Here is a 17,539-nt window from a genome sequence, read left to right as displayed (position 1 = left end):
GGGGAAAAGTGGCATGTCGTCCTCGACCTAGTGGAAATGTGTGTGTATAAGTTCACGGAAATTGCACACTGCGTTTGTGACTTGTGGCATTTTGTTCCAAACGGACCAATCATGCGAGCTTTGGAAGCCAATCTTAGCCAATCAGGATGGAATATGGGAAATGGAGCAGATCCGTGTTTTTCACCCTACTATGGAGATAGGTGTATAGCGAATTGCGTGATGTACGGATAAAATGTGTACGAGTAGCCTAATGTACAGAACAGAAATGTGTTTTGCCAAAATTGGCCTCATGGTGGCGCTATAACAGGCCGTTGTGGAATATTTGGGGCAGAGGTTCATCGTTGGCATCCAGGGAGTGTGTGCACAGTTTGTCATGGATGGGGCAGAACATACTCTCTCCCCCCATGCCTTCGGCCTGGTGGAGACAATAAATATGTACTTTTAAATAAATACCTTTAAATCGTGGAGTAATATTTGACCAGGGATCGAGTTATGCCGCTGTGTATCTTGTCGACCACTGCTTCCAAAATCCAAATAAGACAGCTTTTTTTGCTCGAGCGTGTATATATCAGATTTATGTGAACTGTGCTGTCTGGGTGTTCTTCTACGAAACATTTGGGAACCATGGCTTAGAGGTTATTACTAGACTATTTCATAGTCAAAAACAGCTAAAATCCCTAAAACAAAAGTAAGCCGCAAATGAAAAAAATAAATAACTCTCATCTTTTACTTTCTCTAAAAACAACTTAAAACATGAACCTCGGTTGAAAAAAAAAAAACTAAAGTTGTCCTTTAAGCAATAAAGGCCAATTTCACGGTATATAATTCATATTGATCCTGCACAAAATGATTAATGCAATGAATTGTAGAGAGAATGGCCGAAAGCTTATTATAAGGAGGGAAGACAGACGAGAGTTGTACCATGTAGGTGATAGTTTCTGCAGTGCCTGGTCTCGCTCTCTCGCTCTCCCTTCTCTGTGTTTACGGAGACAGACAGACAGACATTCAGAGGGGTTTAATTTGTGACTCAATCAGATAAGTGCAAGCAGCAAAATGTTGGCGAGGCATGCTCCACAGACGGAAGTAGCAACAACAAGATATTATACTGAGTATTTAATCAATCATCATGATGCAGGTTAAGACAAGACAAGTACATGTATAATCTCTATTTGCATGCAGCAATGGAGAGTGTACAGGCATGATCAGAGGGCATACTTTAGCATGTGACGCACAGAAATATGTAAAAATTACATACATGTACAATATGTGCAAAGTACAACATGTGCAGCAGGGGGTTCTTAACCAAACAGAAAGACTAGTGTGCTCTGTTCTCAGTAAAAAAGAGAGAGAGAGAGAGAGAGAGAGAGAGAGAGAGCGTGTGTGTGTGTGTGTGTGTGTGTGTGTGTGTGTGTGTGTGTGTGTGTGTGTGTGTGTGTGTGTGTGTGTGTGTGCGTGCGTGCAAGCGTGTGTGCAAGAGAGGGAGAGAGAGCAAGAGAGGCAGGAAACAAGGGCGAGGAGAGACATGCAAGAAAAAAGACTGTGGTGCTGAGGCACCATGCAGACACCCAGTCATGCAGTCTGCTTGTCATCTATAGAGCTATTGACCATATGCACACGGCTGCCATCTTGCCAGCAAGGTGCTAACTAGGTCCAACTTCCCATAGACAGCCCCATTCATCCAAACAGAACAGTCCTATCTAATTGTATTAAATAACGTCAAACTCACCAACATTGCAGCTGTACGAAAAGCTTGAATTATCGTCTTACTATATCTGCAATGTGTTTGTTTCATAAAAATCCACCGTAGACATGTTATGAGCTATACTTCCTGTCAAGAAATTCCTTGCAGATTAAGTGTCGGAGTTTGGAAGCGCTCGTTATCAGTAAAGCAACCCCCTGCTGCCTCCTGCATTATGTGCACATTCTGAACAGGTGGTTGAGTGATAGTCAACGAGCACTTCCAAACTCCAGCACTTAGAAAAGAATCATCTGCAAGGAATTTCTTGACGGCTCATAACATCTACAGTGGATTTGTATTAAACAAACACATTGTAGATAGAAAGAGGATAATTAGACAATTAGATAGGACTTTTCTGTTTGGATGAATGGGGCTGTCTCTGGGAAGTTGCACCAAGTCAGCACCTTGCTGGCAAGATGGCAGCCGTGTGCATACGGTCAATAGGAGGCACTGATGAACTGTCTGTTTGTCATATAGAGCTATAGGAAGCCCTGATGCAAGTCCTCTAGAACTATAGGGAGCTGGTTCTATTAAAAGAATAACTCGTTGTCTGCTGACTATAACCAATCACACTTAGGCCTGTTCACTGTTCACACACTCTGTCACACAGACATACTGGTGTACAGTATTTGATTGACCATTATTCAACTTTTATACACATCTTATTCGCTTATCAGTTGTGCTTTTAATTTGAGTTTGTAACGAGCCCCGCGTGGTCTGAAATGGGTTGTTTTATGTTGGAAAGAAATGTCTATAAGCTTGTCAACACTGCATGGATGAGACAAGTCACCTGTGACAGAGAGAGAGAGAGAGAGAGAGAGAGAGAGAGAGAGAGATCCAGTGTCATAAAAATTGGGGGACAGAGCAAGTGTGTGTGTGTGTGTGTGTGTGTGTGTGTGTGTGTGTGTGTGTGTGTGTGTGTGTGTGTGTGTGTGTGTGCGCGCGTGCATGTGTGTGTGTGTGCGTGCATGTGTGTTTGTGTGTGTGTGTTCTAGACCTTTGTCCATTGGTCAGAGATTAGAGTGAGGCTGCCTTAGCCCCACCCCTCAACCCCCCCTGCAGCCGGTTTATAAATAGAAGCTGAGAAACGAAGAGGAGTCAGTCAGTGCGTTCCAGACTGCTCTACTACTACTACTACTACTACTACTACTACTACTACTACTACTAACAGTAGTATATGATACTAGCTGCTGGGACAGAGAGACAGACAGAAAGAGAGGGTTGCAGAGAGAGAGATAGACAGAGGCAGGGAGTGAAGTGATAAAGTGATACACAGTGTGAATCAAACAGGCAGAGAGACATATACTGAGAGAGAGAGAGAGAGAGAGAGAGAGACGACAGCCAGCCGTCTCCATGGAGGACTACACTCTGCCACTGTGGATCTACCTGGCAGTGCTGACCGTTCTGATTGGAGGAGCTGTGCAGAAGGTCACCGTGGTAACGTGGCTGGGGGCCACGGTATTGGTGGAGAAGCTGTCCGTACCTGTCCTCTTTCTGGTCCTCATCTGCATCTGGATGTGCTGGAGGAACCAGACCACTGAGAGACTTTCTGCTCTGGGCAAAGCTGTGCTCATCACAGGTAGACGCACGCACCCCCCCCCCCCCCCCCCCGTGTGTGTGTGTGTGTGTGTGTGTGTGTGTGTGTGTGTGTGTGGCTGTGTGTGTGGCTGTGTGCGTGCGTGTGTGTGTGTGGCCATGCGTGCATGTGTGTGGCCATGCGCGTGTGGCCATGCGTTCATGTGTGTGGCCGTGCGTGTGTGGCCATGCCGTGCGTGCGCAGTTGACCCGGGTAGGCTTGGTAATTACATGGTCAATTAGTTTAACACTTTTGTTTTTGGGGGCTAGAGACGGTGGCGGGAGAGGGTACAGGGATGGGACAAGAGAGGAGGAGACGGGAGGAGAGAGGAGAGATGAACAGAGAAAAGGGGAGATGGGTGGTGATGGATGGAGGAATAAAAGGTGCTTGGTTGGACACATATAGTACATTTACGACTACGAGGATTGGCTGATTTCATATACCGGCAGCTTTGGGTAATAATTAGGACAGTGGCAACGTTTTATACAAAGTACAAAATGTGTTCTGTGTATACGTACAGTAAGTTCATATGCGGTCTTGCCCCGAGTGTGTTTCAGAGAGCTTTCTGGAGTCTCCAATCTCCTTCCTTACATCAAAATTGTACTTTTTTTTTTGTGTATACAGTTTACAGTATAGGATTGTTTATGGTTTTCCCAGACGTTGTAGCTTGACCCTGCAGGGAAGTTCCCTTTTTTTGGGTGGGGGAACAAAAAAAAACATTATGAATTAACCACTTATGAAAAATGAATTTAAATGTATTTGTAAGAGACAGGGGGTGAAGGGATATTGAATTGAGTGACAAATGGCCTCCGCAGCCCACACGCGTGTCCCGCCCCAGTGTTTTTGTGAATCACTGGTTCAGACTGTTTATGGCAGAACAGAGATAATAACCGTGTGAGCATTTGGAGCTGGTTAGGTAGGAGGTAAAGGTAGCTTAGCTGTTCTCGTCACACTAAACACTAACGTTAATCTGCCATCCACAGATGGCTCTATATAGCTTGTGTGTGTGTGTGTGTGTGTGTGTGTGTGTGTGTGTGTGTGTGTGTGTGTGTGTGTGTGTGTGTGTGTGTGTGTGTGTGTGTGTGTGTGTGTGTGTGTGTGTGTGTGTGTGTGTGTGTGTGTGTGTGTGTGTGTGTGTGTGTGTGCCTGTGCGTGTCACTCACGTAGATACGTGCACTGAAATGTTGGACGCGTTACAAAGCAACACAAAAAGTTGTACAGAATATGATGGAAGAATAATTGGACTGTTATAGAATACTGTACTGTGCGTGCGTGTGCGCGCGTGTGTGTGTGTGTGTGTGTGTGTGTGTGTGTGTGTGTGTGTGTGTGAGTGAGAGAGAGAGAGAGACTTTGGTCGAAGGCGTGTCTGCCACCCACGAGGGGAATCATTCTTTATGTCTGTTTCCCTGGTTAAAAAACGACTTCTGAGGTATCCTTGAGAATGTCAACACACCTCAAGCTGCTCCAGAATGTTCCCTGGATTCATTGTGAATTGGTACCCAATTCTATGTGCGTGCGTGTGTGTGTGTGTGTGTGTGTGTGTGTGTGTGTGTGTGTGTGTGTGTGTGTGTGTGTTTGTGCGCGCATGCATGCGTGTATTACTTAGAGAGCTTTATGGTGTCATGGTAACAGAACTCCAAATCCCCACATTGTACACACAACCATATTTAGACTCCATTTCCCCCTACATTCCCAGACGCGCGCACACACACACACACACACACACACACACACACACGTGTGTGTGTGTCGCACGCACGCAGTCAGTGCTTGCTTTTTTAATCTTTTCCAATCAGCAGCAAAGAACAATAAACAACTTTATTTATACCTCAGATACTGTCAGTTTCTGAAGTCTCACAGGAATGTTGTCTGGCCTCCATGTCTTTGACCTTTGTACACTTTGCCATTGGTCGACGACGTTGATGACCAAGGGACTGCAGACCATGCAGTCTGCAGAGAGACATGCTGTAGTGTACTGTGTACAATGTACAATGTAGTGTACTGTACAATGTACTGTACAATGTACTGTACACTACAGCATGTCTCTAGACGTGTGTGACAACAACAACGACACAACAACAGGAAGCCTGCAGCCCAGTAGCTATTATAATATTGCTCTCGGGGGAGGGATAGTGTTACTTTCTGTAAAATCAGACGGCACACCTGGACATATCAAACGGCACACTAAAGTGCCGCGGCACACACGGGTTGGGAATCACTGCTGTGTACATGACTGCAGTATAAATGTAAAACATTATTTAAAAAAAACGGTCTCTAACTCAGAGGTGGCAAAGCGCGGGACGTTTCACATTTAACCCAATTTGCAATTTACAGGCTCATTATTGCGACATATTGTGACCGTTTTTCTTTGTTCTTTTGTTTAGTTTTTTTTTTAAGATTATTAGGCCGAGAGACATACATCACTGCAGTATAAATATAAAACATTATTTTAAAGTTTACCTGGATGCATTTCTGCACCCGTCCAGCTAGACAAGAATGTAACCCCACATACCGTATTATTTAAAACCCTAGCAGCGTAAGTAAGTACATTTTATTTATATAGAGAAAAGCTCACAAAGTGCTTTTACATGCAGAGAATAAAAACAAAGATTTTTTTTGAAAAGATTTTAAATTTGTCCAACTAGCCGATCTATACATCGACATGTTGTGAGCTTTTAGATCGGCTATTTGAAATATTCCGAAAATGTTTTTCAAAATAGTAAAAAAGGCAAATAGGTTTAGGGATAAGGAGTTTAGCACTGGTGAAAAAAGGGTCAGAGAGAGAGAGAGAATATGCAGGCCAAGTATAGTTCCCTGTGGGACTCCTATAAACTATATATATATATACACGATTAAAGTGGATAAATAAATCAAAGATTGAGCGGAAATCTACTTTCAATTGAGTTATTATTATGCATGCTGTGATTGTGTCGATACCTTGATTTTTTTAAATAATTAGTGTAAGGTTTTTGTTCCATTTCCATATTCGGTGCATTGCCTTAACCCATTCAGTACGGGAACCCCTTTTGGTGTTTCTAGCTTTATGTTATTCTTTAGCTATTGAAAAATAGCAGATTTGCTATTTTTGAAAGATCGTGAAAATGTGCCGACAAATCGTCCAGGAACCCCTCAGAAGCAAAGATTTGAGTTAAAAACGTTTTTAACTCAAATCTTTGCCTCTGAGGGGTTCCTGGAACAACATATTTTCAGATGGGGGTCGGCGGCCACAATTACATATCATTTCCGGGGGTCCTTGACAAATATTGAGCACCACTGACATAGAAACATAGGTATTTCAGAAAACAGTCAGGATTTAGAGGACATTTTTTTACATTTCGACGTCAGGCCTTAACCACATGTGTCCCTTATGTTCTGGGGGCAAACTTGGGTTGATCACATTATACATTATAATGGATGGTGTCCTTCTCACTCTGAAGGATGAGACAAGGCAAGGCAGATGGTTCCTATCACTGGGTCTCGTCTTGAAAGCAGTCTCCTGTGGGCTCCCATGTCTCCTGCATTCCTCCGCTCTGATTTTAATAATCTATAGTTCCGTCGTGACAACTAGAAGCTTCTCGAGTTCTTCTGACAAGCAGAAGCCGTGATAACTTGCAGGAGATCAAGCGTGTCACCGCGTGCAGGCGATGACAGTTATGGGACTCGTTTCTGGGAATCTGCAGGCACCAAATCATCTAAGAACAGAAAGATGATGCTTGCTCTGCCTGTCATCCACTGTCCTCCCGAGTCTGGATCATCGCATTGTTGCGAACGCAGTGAGCACTTACTATGAGACCTAGCAGATCATGTCTGTCTGTCTGTGTGTGTGTGTGTGTGTGTCTGTCTGTCCCGCTATACGTCCAAATATGGAGTGTACGTCCAAATATGGAGTGTGTTGCATCAATCACAAACAAATCACTCAGCTCCATATATGGGCACAAAAGGGGCCAGGTCCACATATACAGTAACAGCGGGACAGACACACAGACAGACAGACAGACATGATCTGCAGCTGCGTTCGCTTCCCGCGTTTGCGCGTCTTACTGGTAATACTACTTATACATAATTACTCCAGATTTGAGTACCTGTACTCACATTTAAGTGTTCAATACAATACCACTGTAATTCCACAATACTGCATCTGCACTACTTCCATATTCTGTCTCGTCACGTCAGCGCATGGTTCTCTCTCTCTCTCTCTCTCTGCCTTTGCCTCATGTCTCTGACTATCTCTCGCTCCCCATCACTCGGCCTTTCTCTCACTCTCTCTCTCTATCTGTTGCGTTGTCAGTGTTCCATGACGAGTGCCTGTGTTCTCACCTCTCTGTTAGAGATGAAACCTGAGCCCAACCTCTGAAAGGACAGAGGAAACAACAGAGTTTAAAGGCCAGTTAGGACAGCTGTCTGTCTGTCTGTCTCTGCGTTCAATTGAATTGGACCAGTTCATATGACCCAAACTATAAATATTAGCTCCCTCCGGTCCTCAATAAGTCATAAAGGCATTCATCTACAAGTATGCGAAGACACACTGTAATGACTGTATACAGATAATTATCGCTGGGGGGGTATGTGTGGAATCCATGGCCCCCAGGTTCGCACACGAGGATATGTGTTATCCCTTGGTATAGATATATATAACATGTCTGGGTGAGGACATAAAGTTAGGATATGATCATGAGGGAGGATGGGGTTTGAGATAATTACATTTGGCGTCTGACTCTATTTCGGGCAAAGGATGGAAAATTGCACATACAGTGAGTGGGTGAATGCATGTGGGTGGCTGCGGGCATATGGGGGCAAGCAGTAAATATCTGATTAACTTCATTATCTCCACGAGATTCTGGCTTTGGGCGTGCGCCGTGCGTGCGTGCGTGTATCTGTCCTTTGTGCGTGGCCATATATGGCCATGCTTTCCTATTGCTGATATAGAATTAGCTCATGAGGCTATATCTTTATTATCTTCTTATCTTAATCTTTATTATAGCTTTATCTTTATCTTGGTTACTGTTGTTGTTGTTGCTGTTGAATACTATATATAGTTTATAATATATATATATATAGATAGTTTCTGCAAAACCAATTTAGCCCGCATTCAGAGAGGCCCACCCAGTTTTTCAGGAAATGTATGGGAATATTGTGGAAATATTGTAAAGGTTGTGCCCAATTTAAATACAATAGGTATAAAGATTTATTGACGTATTTTTTTCATCTCTTGAATGGCATATTTGCTTTCTCTAGACAGTAGACATGACCGTGAAGACAGCCAGGAAATGACACACGACACTGGTCACCATGCAGCCTTATACCTTATATTTTTTTAAACAAAGCAATACATCCTCATCAAAGTTGGTGTTGTAACTTTATATACTGTCAATTACTTCCATGAGAGGGGGGAGAGGTGGTGGAGTTAGTTGCTTTAGCAGACAGTTTGAGGGTCCAATGGAGTTAAGAGGTTTTGTCCAAAGCACCCAGGCAGGGACCCAGGAGGGACCCAGGCAGGGACCCAGGCAGGGACCCAGGCAGGGACCCAGGAGGGACCCAGGCAGGGACCCAGGCAGGGACCCAGGCAGGGACCCAGGAGGGACCCAGGCAGGGACCCAGGAGGGACCCAGGCAGGGACCCAGGCAGGGACCCAGGAGGGACCCAGGCAGGGACCCAGGCAGGGACCCAGGAGGGACCCAGGCAGGGACCCAGGGAGTGGAGTAGAGCACTGGATCAACGAGAGGTCTGCTACAGGTCTGTTGAAGAGGGGCGGGACAACGCAAGTGTAAAAAAAAAAAAAAGCTAAACCGAATCCAGGTCTGGTGAGTCGCGGGCGTGTGCACGAAACGAGCGCGCGCGCAACAAATTCACGCGACCGCGCTCACGATACGCTTGCATTGTCGCACCGCGACTGCTCCGCGCAAAAACGCAGGTCTCATTGGAAATGAACTATAGGCTCGTTAAATGGCTTCATGTTTGATAGGCCCTTCACTCTGAATCATCTTTGAATTTCCTCTGGGGGGTTAGTTTTGGTGCGTTAGCTGACAGACTCCCAGTTGAGACAAAAACAAGCATGAGCTCGCCGGCCCGTGCTACATGCTATTATATTCTTCTCATTATTTGTCTTTTTGTGTCTTTTGTACGGTATGACTGCTGTAGCCTAACTGCCATATAACCATATATAACCATTTCCCTCGTGGGATCAATAAAGGTCTATCTATATAACGTATTGTTTTATATTGAGGTTAGTAGTTAAGAGACGGATCCAGATGTGAGGGTCCCCCCCCCCCCCCCCCCCAGACCCTCCCCCTCCTGCAGGCCTCCTGTTTATTTCTTCATCTTTGGTCTCAAGGAGTTCTGTAGCGTTACATAACGATGTTCCCATCACACACACCCCATCTATCTCTCTCACACACACACGCACGCACGCACGCACACACACAATTTACAGTGCCATACGCTCACACAATCTACAGACACAATCCGGCGCCCCCAAACAAACTTTCTTTCTATCAGAGTATAATGCTGACTGTAATGTGAACCCTTCTGGCAGAAGGAGTGCGCTCTGATCTCTTCAGAGAGAGAGAGAGCATGATAGCTAAGCCTGAGGTTGTTATTATTATGAGCCAAAGAGCGCAGGGGTAAAATGTCTTACTAAACCATTGATTTCCTCTCCAGAGGAACTTCTTGTCAAGGGAACATGTCCTACTTCTATTGGACTTGGGTGTGGCAATTCAATTGATACAAGAATAGACCACAACATTGATACAATAGACCATAACATAGACCTCAACACATGATATGATATGATATGATATATTACTTTATTGTCAGTTCACACTGAAATTTGTCTTGCGACACAGCAGCCAAGTATGCAGAAACACATAAATACAAACACAAAGAACAAGACAATTTACATACATAAAGACATGAGCAATATCCACCGCTTAGATTATCCTGTGGCTACTACATCTCCTGATTAAGCCTCAAGGTCGACTGGTAGACAAAGGACCTCTTTAGTCTGACCTTATTGTATGCTGGTACACCATATCTCCTTCCTGAAGGTAGCAACCTATATTTGATTGAGACCATAATATGATTGATTGATTGATTGATTGAGTATTTATTAACAGTTTGCAGAATTACAGTACAGTACATTTCAAGTACAACTCAATACAAAAACTGTGAGTGGACGACACCATAAAACATTACGCTTGTTTACAATAGGGCCCACCATTTTCAATTCATCAAAACATTTAGAGACGAATATACACTTCTACAGTATATAGCCAAAAACAGGAAATCATCATAGAGGAGGTACAAAGGGAAAACAAACATATACAGTGAGGGTGTAAAGGGGTGGGTGCATGTTTAGAATTGCAGCCGTCCGTAGGTGCCTTTTGAGAGCAGTTTTGAAGGAGTCAAGGGATTTGCATGTCTGAATGACTGTTGGTCGGGCGTTCTACATTATGGTGGCATAGGAGCGAAGATTAATTTAGTCCCTTGTTTGTGCCGAATCTGTGTTGCACATGGTTTGTTGAACTCCCTCGGGTGTTGTGGGTGTGGACTTTGTTGACATTAAGGAAGTATTTAGACAAAATGGGTTGGAAAGAGGTGGGTCATGCGGTCCAGGCCGAGAAGTAGTGGTTTGTAGTTTGTTTTGGGAGGTCTGAAGCTTAGTAGCCAGCACATACGTAGAGCCCCATTGTGGACCCAGACATTTTGAGTACCCTAAAGTTTGATGTTAGAAATGTTGAGTATGGGTCCCCAGCATTTAGAAACTGCCGGGAGCTAACTGGGGCAATTTTCATAATTAGCATAATAAGCTGGGGTAACATTAACATCCAATATAAGGCAACATTTTCTAAATTTCATTATGCTTTAAGTAGCATGGGACGGGTCAAACTAGGGGGTTTCATGATTCTGAATCCATTGCAAGCATTAGATTTGCACAATAAAACACTCATTCAGCAAAAAGCGGCCATATAGCCAGACAGAGGTCAGCACATTTGGGCAAGTGGCTATGGCCAAATGTAGCCCAAGGAGTGATTTTTGTGCAAAAATAATGCTTTCAATGGATTCAGAATCATGAAAAAAAGTTTGATCCGTCACATCGAACTTAGAGTGATGCTGGAGAACTAAGAGGTGGAAGTATAGTCGAAGGAGAGTCATTCAAATACATTATAGCACAACAGAGACCACGTCTTGGTACAATAGCATCGCTATATTCTAAAAAACAAAAAATAAAGAAATTGCAGACCTCCCATAATAAATGTGTTAAGAAGTGTATCCTTAAAGGAGCATTCAGTGATTTGGGTGATTTGGATTTGGAAACCCCCCCCGGTCCGCCCGGTAACAAGATGTGCACACACTAGTCGGGGGACACGCAACATGCCAACAGCACGCCCACCAAGGCCCGCCCCCGCTAGATTATGATTAGCGGAAGGCCAATCTATCCTGATTGGATGAAGGCTGGGCCACCAAAAAGGAACCCTAAGGTTTTTTGATCCCAACTAACTGGGGACAGGGAGGAACTCCTTATATGGTCAGCGCACTATAGTGCTGGGACTCTGGTGCAACGCACAGGTCCTGGGCCTGGTGAGAGCAGGAGTGGACCTGGTGAGACGTAGGAGGGGCCCGGACAGGAGACAACCCACAGAGCCTAGTCCTTCCATGCACCAGAAGCGTACCTCCCAGCCCTGGCAGAGTATAGTTCTGGAGTAGTTCCAACGGATTGTGTGGCCCTGGTTTTGCCCAGAGGGACTGACTGAGGTATAGCTACTGGAACGTAAGTCGGGACTTGATCACCCCGGCTGGGTCGCCTGAGTGAGGGGTATGATGTTGGAAGATCCGAAACCCCGTTGACCTCAGGATACATCACTGAGGATACGTCCCAGGTGCATCCAATTCAATTCAATTCAAAGGGCTTTATTGGCATGAGAATACGTTTACATTGCCAAAGCAGAAAGAACAATACAGCAATACAATCAAAACAAAAATTATGTACATTTGAATGTCAGAATCTACAATAGATCAAATTCTATGTACCAAGATCACTCGATGCAGGTATAGTGCAGGAATATACTTTTGTTATAGTTATAGTATAGGGCGGATTATCACAACAAAACAAAAAAAAAGTTATATTTGAAGCGAAATCACTGAATATACCTTTAAACTGCAGCGTATCATAACTCATCTCCTTTCCCTGCTCATTTTTATTAGCCTGAGTGACTCCCAAATATTTATGTGATTTATATTTTTCCAGGGTTAGGGATGTTAACTACTCCACCAGATTTTCCATGTAAATGTTAAAGCTTTATGGGAAAGGACTATCTTACATCCTGTATGCAGCAGTCATGGAGTAGGCAACCTCAGGCACGGGTGAGTATAGGCAACCTCAGGCACGGGTGAGTATAGGCAACCTCAGGCACGGGTGAGTATAGGCAACCTCAGGCACGGGTGAGTATAGGCAACCTCAGGCACGGGTGAGTATAGGCAACCTCAGGCACGGGTGAGTATAGGCAACCTCAGGCACGGGTGAGTATAGGCAACCTCAGGCACGGGTGAGTATAGGCAACCTCAGGCACGGGTGAGTATAGGCAACCTCAGGCACGGGTGAGTATAGGCAACCTCAGGCACGGGTGAGTATAGGCAACCTCAGGCACGGGTGAGTATAGGCAACCTCAGGCACGGGTGAGTATAGGCAACCTCAGGCACGGGTGAGTATAGGCAACCTCAGGCACGGGTGAGTATAGGCAACCTCAGGCACGGGTGAGTATAGGCAACCTCAGGCACGGGTGCCAACATTGGCACAGGGGAGGGCGGTCACTGGCACACTGGCATAAGTGTGTGAGAGAGATCTTTTATTTTAATATTAAGAATTATTCAAAAAAGTTGAAGTCCCGCCATCACATCTATAAATTACACCCTGCACTCAAACTCTGGGCTCTGAGTCTGCGTGAAAGAAAATAGGCAACATAAAAAGGTTATGTACAGCCTATATGGACAATCAAAATCAGATGGAAATTTAAAAAAGAAATTATGTGGTGACATAATTCAACTTTATGTTGATACGGCACACTGATTATCAAGAAAATAAAAACATGGCACTTCATGTCAAAAAGGTTGCCGACCCCTGACAACCCTAAAGATGTACAGCTGAATACCAGGTGGTCTTTACGTTTAATTAGGCCTAGTTTTATGTGAAAATATTCTTTACATTGTTTTATTGAATTTATTCTCTTCTATACGTGATGTAAATAGGTTTTCAATGTAATGGGTCCCGGGAACCCAGGGGTGGTGGTATTTTAGATGGGTCCCAGGGACATTTTATGACTCCTACTGTACTTCAACAACATTAGAGTACAGTACTGAGTACAGTATTGCATCCCAGGACCCCCGGAGGGTGACACGATTGCGCCCTTTCTCAATTTCGCAATGGAAATAAGCACTTGTGTCATCCTTTGACTGGTGCATGCGATGAAATGTTTGCTTATTGCCCTAATATACAGATTTACTAAATGGGATAGCCACCACTCTCTTCTTCCCACCCCCACACGATGCCATACACCATGATCGACCCACTCTCTTTGTAGATAAATGAGTTTCCTGAATCAAAGCCACTGAACACTATAATCTCTTCAGTTGGGGCGGGGGGAGTGGCTCAACGGCCGGAAGGCGGCCGGGCCAAAATTGCATAGAAAACTGCATTTTGGCACAGTTATTATTAATTACCTATTCATTATTGCTTCTGGTGGACCGCCAGAAGCACTGCTGTCACTTCTCAACGCTGTGTTGACTTGGGCACAAAGTCCTTGGCCTCCCCGGTGTCTGGTAGAGTTGAAAATACATCCTGGACGTCTGGTCCAAGTAGAGCTCTTCTCTGTTTAACACTTATACCGCCATTGGCCAGAGATCTACGTCAATTAAAGCTCATTATTTAATAAAAACATACTCCCATATGTGGAGTTCTTTGTCAGGCATGGCCACATTTTGGAGTAAATGCATATTATGTCGGAAAACATCCATTGTGATGTCAGAACAGCCCAGCTCCATATATGGAGATGTCCAGAGCCCGGGCAGGGGGCTTTTGTGCTGGCTCTGGACAACCGATGGTCAGACGGCCTCAACACGCGTGTCAAAGTCGGTGGGGCGAACGGTTCTCGAGTTACGTGGATTACAGACGTACGTACACAAGTACATTCACACAGAGACGTGGTGCATTTACATTGGGACGACACTGTACTGTACAGGGATTGGAGAAACATTGATCTGGTTATTTCTTCTTGTATATAACATACACACAAGCACAATTTCTGTGGAAAGGCATATTCAGCCTGATTTGCTGTTTAGCAATATTTGGTTGCTCTGATGAGAAATTAAAGGCCCTTCCTTCCCACCAAAAACAGATAGGGTATGGCAAGCTATGCCAGCTGCCATACCTTGGCTTCAGGGGAGGGAAAAATGGAGGAAAATACGCCAAAAAACTGGCATATAACCGCACATATAAACCGCAAAAATGGAAGAAAATAAGCCCAAGAAAATTGGCAAATAACCGCACGTAATCACAAAAAGATGTGTGAGCTCGCCATACCCTAGCTTTAGCTGAAATGTACACCACTGCAGGTATGGCTGCTGCCAAAAAATGTATAGTGATAAACTGGAAGTCTCCAGCCTCCTCGTGTTTCAAGAGATGACTCAACGTCTCTCCATTGCCAAGCTGGAACAAATCCGCCGTGACGGACAGAATACGCAAGATAAGTTCCAAAAAAATGTGGATGCCATTCCTGGCAGTGCTTGACAATAGTTGAGTATCGGCTATTACGTTCTGTATTATATCTGACCGCTATGGTGCAACCGTGCGTCTTTCTGATGGTCGTCCATCCCACCCAAGTTTAAAAAGAATTGAGAGGTGCCTCCGCTCCATATTCGGAGCTACGTCCGTATGTCCGTATGTATGTCTCTGTGTCTGTATGTCCGAGCACGGAAAGCTGCAACACCTAAAGTGGCCAGTATACAGCACAGCACAGGGTAAAGTGGCCAGTATACAGTACAGCACAGGGTAAAGTGGCCAGTACAGTACAGCACAGAGTAAAGTGGCACAGACGAGCCCCGCTCCATTACAGAGCTATGTTTCTGTCTGTCTGTCTTGTCTGTCTCTATGTGTCTGTACTGTCTGTATTATGTCCGAGCACGGAAAGCTGCAACACGGTAACTCTGTCATTTCTCGACCGTTTCGTACGCGGGGCGGCTCGCCGGAACCGGGCCGCACCCCAAAGGGGGTGTTCCTGGGGGGTCTGGATGTCGTGTGGAGGACCCCCTGGGGACCCCCACACGTTGCACCGCTCACTTCACACAGGTGTGATTTTTTTGTATGTATTGTTAAGCTTACTTGTTAAGCTTGTTAAGTCATTTGATGTCTTGTCTTGTGTTGTTGTGTTGTGAAAGATCAAAACAAAGTATGGAAAAATATATGCACGCACGCGCGCGCACACACACACACACACACACACACACACACACACACACACACACACACACACACACACACACACACACACAGATTTGAGTTGCTCTCTGCAGGGACTCACCAACCACCCAGCATGCCTGTTTCCAGGAATTATTGCCACCTACGTACAATCATTTGAGAAGAAAAAGAAAAAAAGGCTAGATCACAGCTCTCTGTTCTCTGTTTGATCTTTGTGTGTGTGTGTGTGTGTGTGTGTGTGTGTGTGTGTGTGTGTGTGTGTGTGTGTGTGTGTGTGTGTGTGTGTGTGTGTGTGTGTGTGTGTGTGTGTGTGTGTGTGTGTGTGTGTGTGTGTGTGTGTGTGTGTGTGTGCGTGCGTGCGTGCGTGCGTGTGTGTGTGTGTGTGCGCGCACGCACAACATGACATATGTGTGTTTGAGCTCTTGTTGGTTGAATAACTCCCTGCACTCTGCCAGGTCTCTCTCTCTCTCTCTCTCTCTCTCTCTGTGGGAGGGAGAGAGGTCGAGATTGTTTTTGACCCTGTCTTCTTCTCTTTTTTTTGCGGGTTTGTGTGATGTCTCTGCTGGATCGATCAGTGTCAACGTTTTTGTTCAGGCAGACAGTAGGCCAAGTATAAGCTTTTCACCATTTCATACTGTTCGATGGGAACAAGTGTTCAGGAAACATCACATGTTGAGGGGCCTCTTGTACAGTAGCCTGGCATGGTCAGATTACTATCAACTGTATTAGTCTGGAATCTCTTTGTGGAACATGCATTTCCAAAGGGGCAAATTCAAAGATTGCCTCTGGTGATAAACAGTATAATATGCATACTGTATACCCCTGATTGGCCACCCCACTACTTCGGGGGGAGTGAAATCCAATCACAACTGAGCAGTGCCAGACCAAATCTGCCGAGGGCAATATATATATATATATATATATGTAATAAAACAAAATAAAAAAAATATTAAAAAGAGGCTGTGATTACATATTGTGTCAAAAATACAAAAAGTTTAACCAAATGCCATAGGCATCTTTCCCAGGTCCTGGCGGCTGTTACTCAGGACTTATACGATCGTTCTCTCATGTCTCTGTTGCAGAAATATTACTGTCAAGATCAGATGATCGCCGAAGCATCTGCATCTGAATCCAAACTGTCTCTCTGCAAGCAGTTCAATGTTGTATTGTGTATGTGCGTGTGCGTGCCTGCGTGCGTGCGTGCCTGCGTATAGAGTGCTAGCCTCAGGACCGGTAGGTATTGTATTCCTGCAGTGCTCCACCTTAGTATCATGTACTGTGCTATAGGTACAGTACAGTACACAGGGTACATATCTGTACACTCTAATGAACAGCATGTGGTTCTTCCACAATGAACGTCATAAATGTGACTTCAGAAGCTGTACAGTTTGTCCCTGTCCTTTCAGAGCATATAGAGATACGTGTCCCAGACATTAGAGTGGGAGGTGATGACAAGTTGATGAAGAAAGCGGAAGTTACGAATCATGAATGGGGTGTGTGTGTGTGTGTGTGTGTGTGTGTGTGTGTGTGTGTGTGTGTGTGTGTGTGTGTGTGTGTGTGTACCATGTTCTGATAGTCATATTACTGTACAGTATGTACTATGTACGTGTTGGTTACTTGTTCACATAATTGTGATTGTGATTGTGAAATCATAATGTGATTTAGACATATACTTGTCCACAACTGCTTATTTAGATAATTTGTTTGTTTACAGACGGACAATGGTTTGAGGTCCTATAGTTAGTCTACTTTGTAGGAC

At 44.6% G+C, this 17,539-nt stretch overlaps 1 protein-coding gene across 1 annotated transcript in view; it reads left to right on the top strand.

Moving 5' to 3' along the window:
• The first annotated feature begins 2,878 nt into the window (after positions 1-2,878).
• The window catches only part of hsd11b2 (hydroxysteroid (11-beta) dehydrogenase 2), a 27,402-nt gene continuing 12,741 nt past the window's right edge, over positions 2,879-17,539 (top strand). Inside the window, exon 1 of the mRNA XM_080772565.1 lies at positions 2,879-3,317. Within this exon, the coding sequence (XP_080628691.1) occupies positions 3,092-3,317 (226 nt within the window). The 5' untranslated portion in view covers positions 2,879-3,091. The remainder of the gene's footprint in view (positions 3,318-17,539) is intronic.

Source organism: Protomyctophum bolini, assembly GCF_963924005.1.
Source record: "Protomyctophum bolini genome assembly, chromosome: 1".
NCBI lineage: Eukaryota > Metazoa > Chordata > Actinopteri > Myctophiformes > Myctophidae > Protomyctophum > Protomyctophum bolini.
Note: the sequence above shows the minus strand (reverse complement) of the source record. Positions and strands in the feature narration are given on the sequence as shown.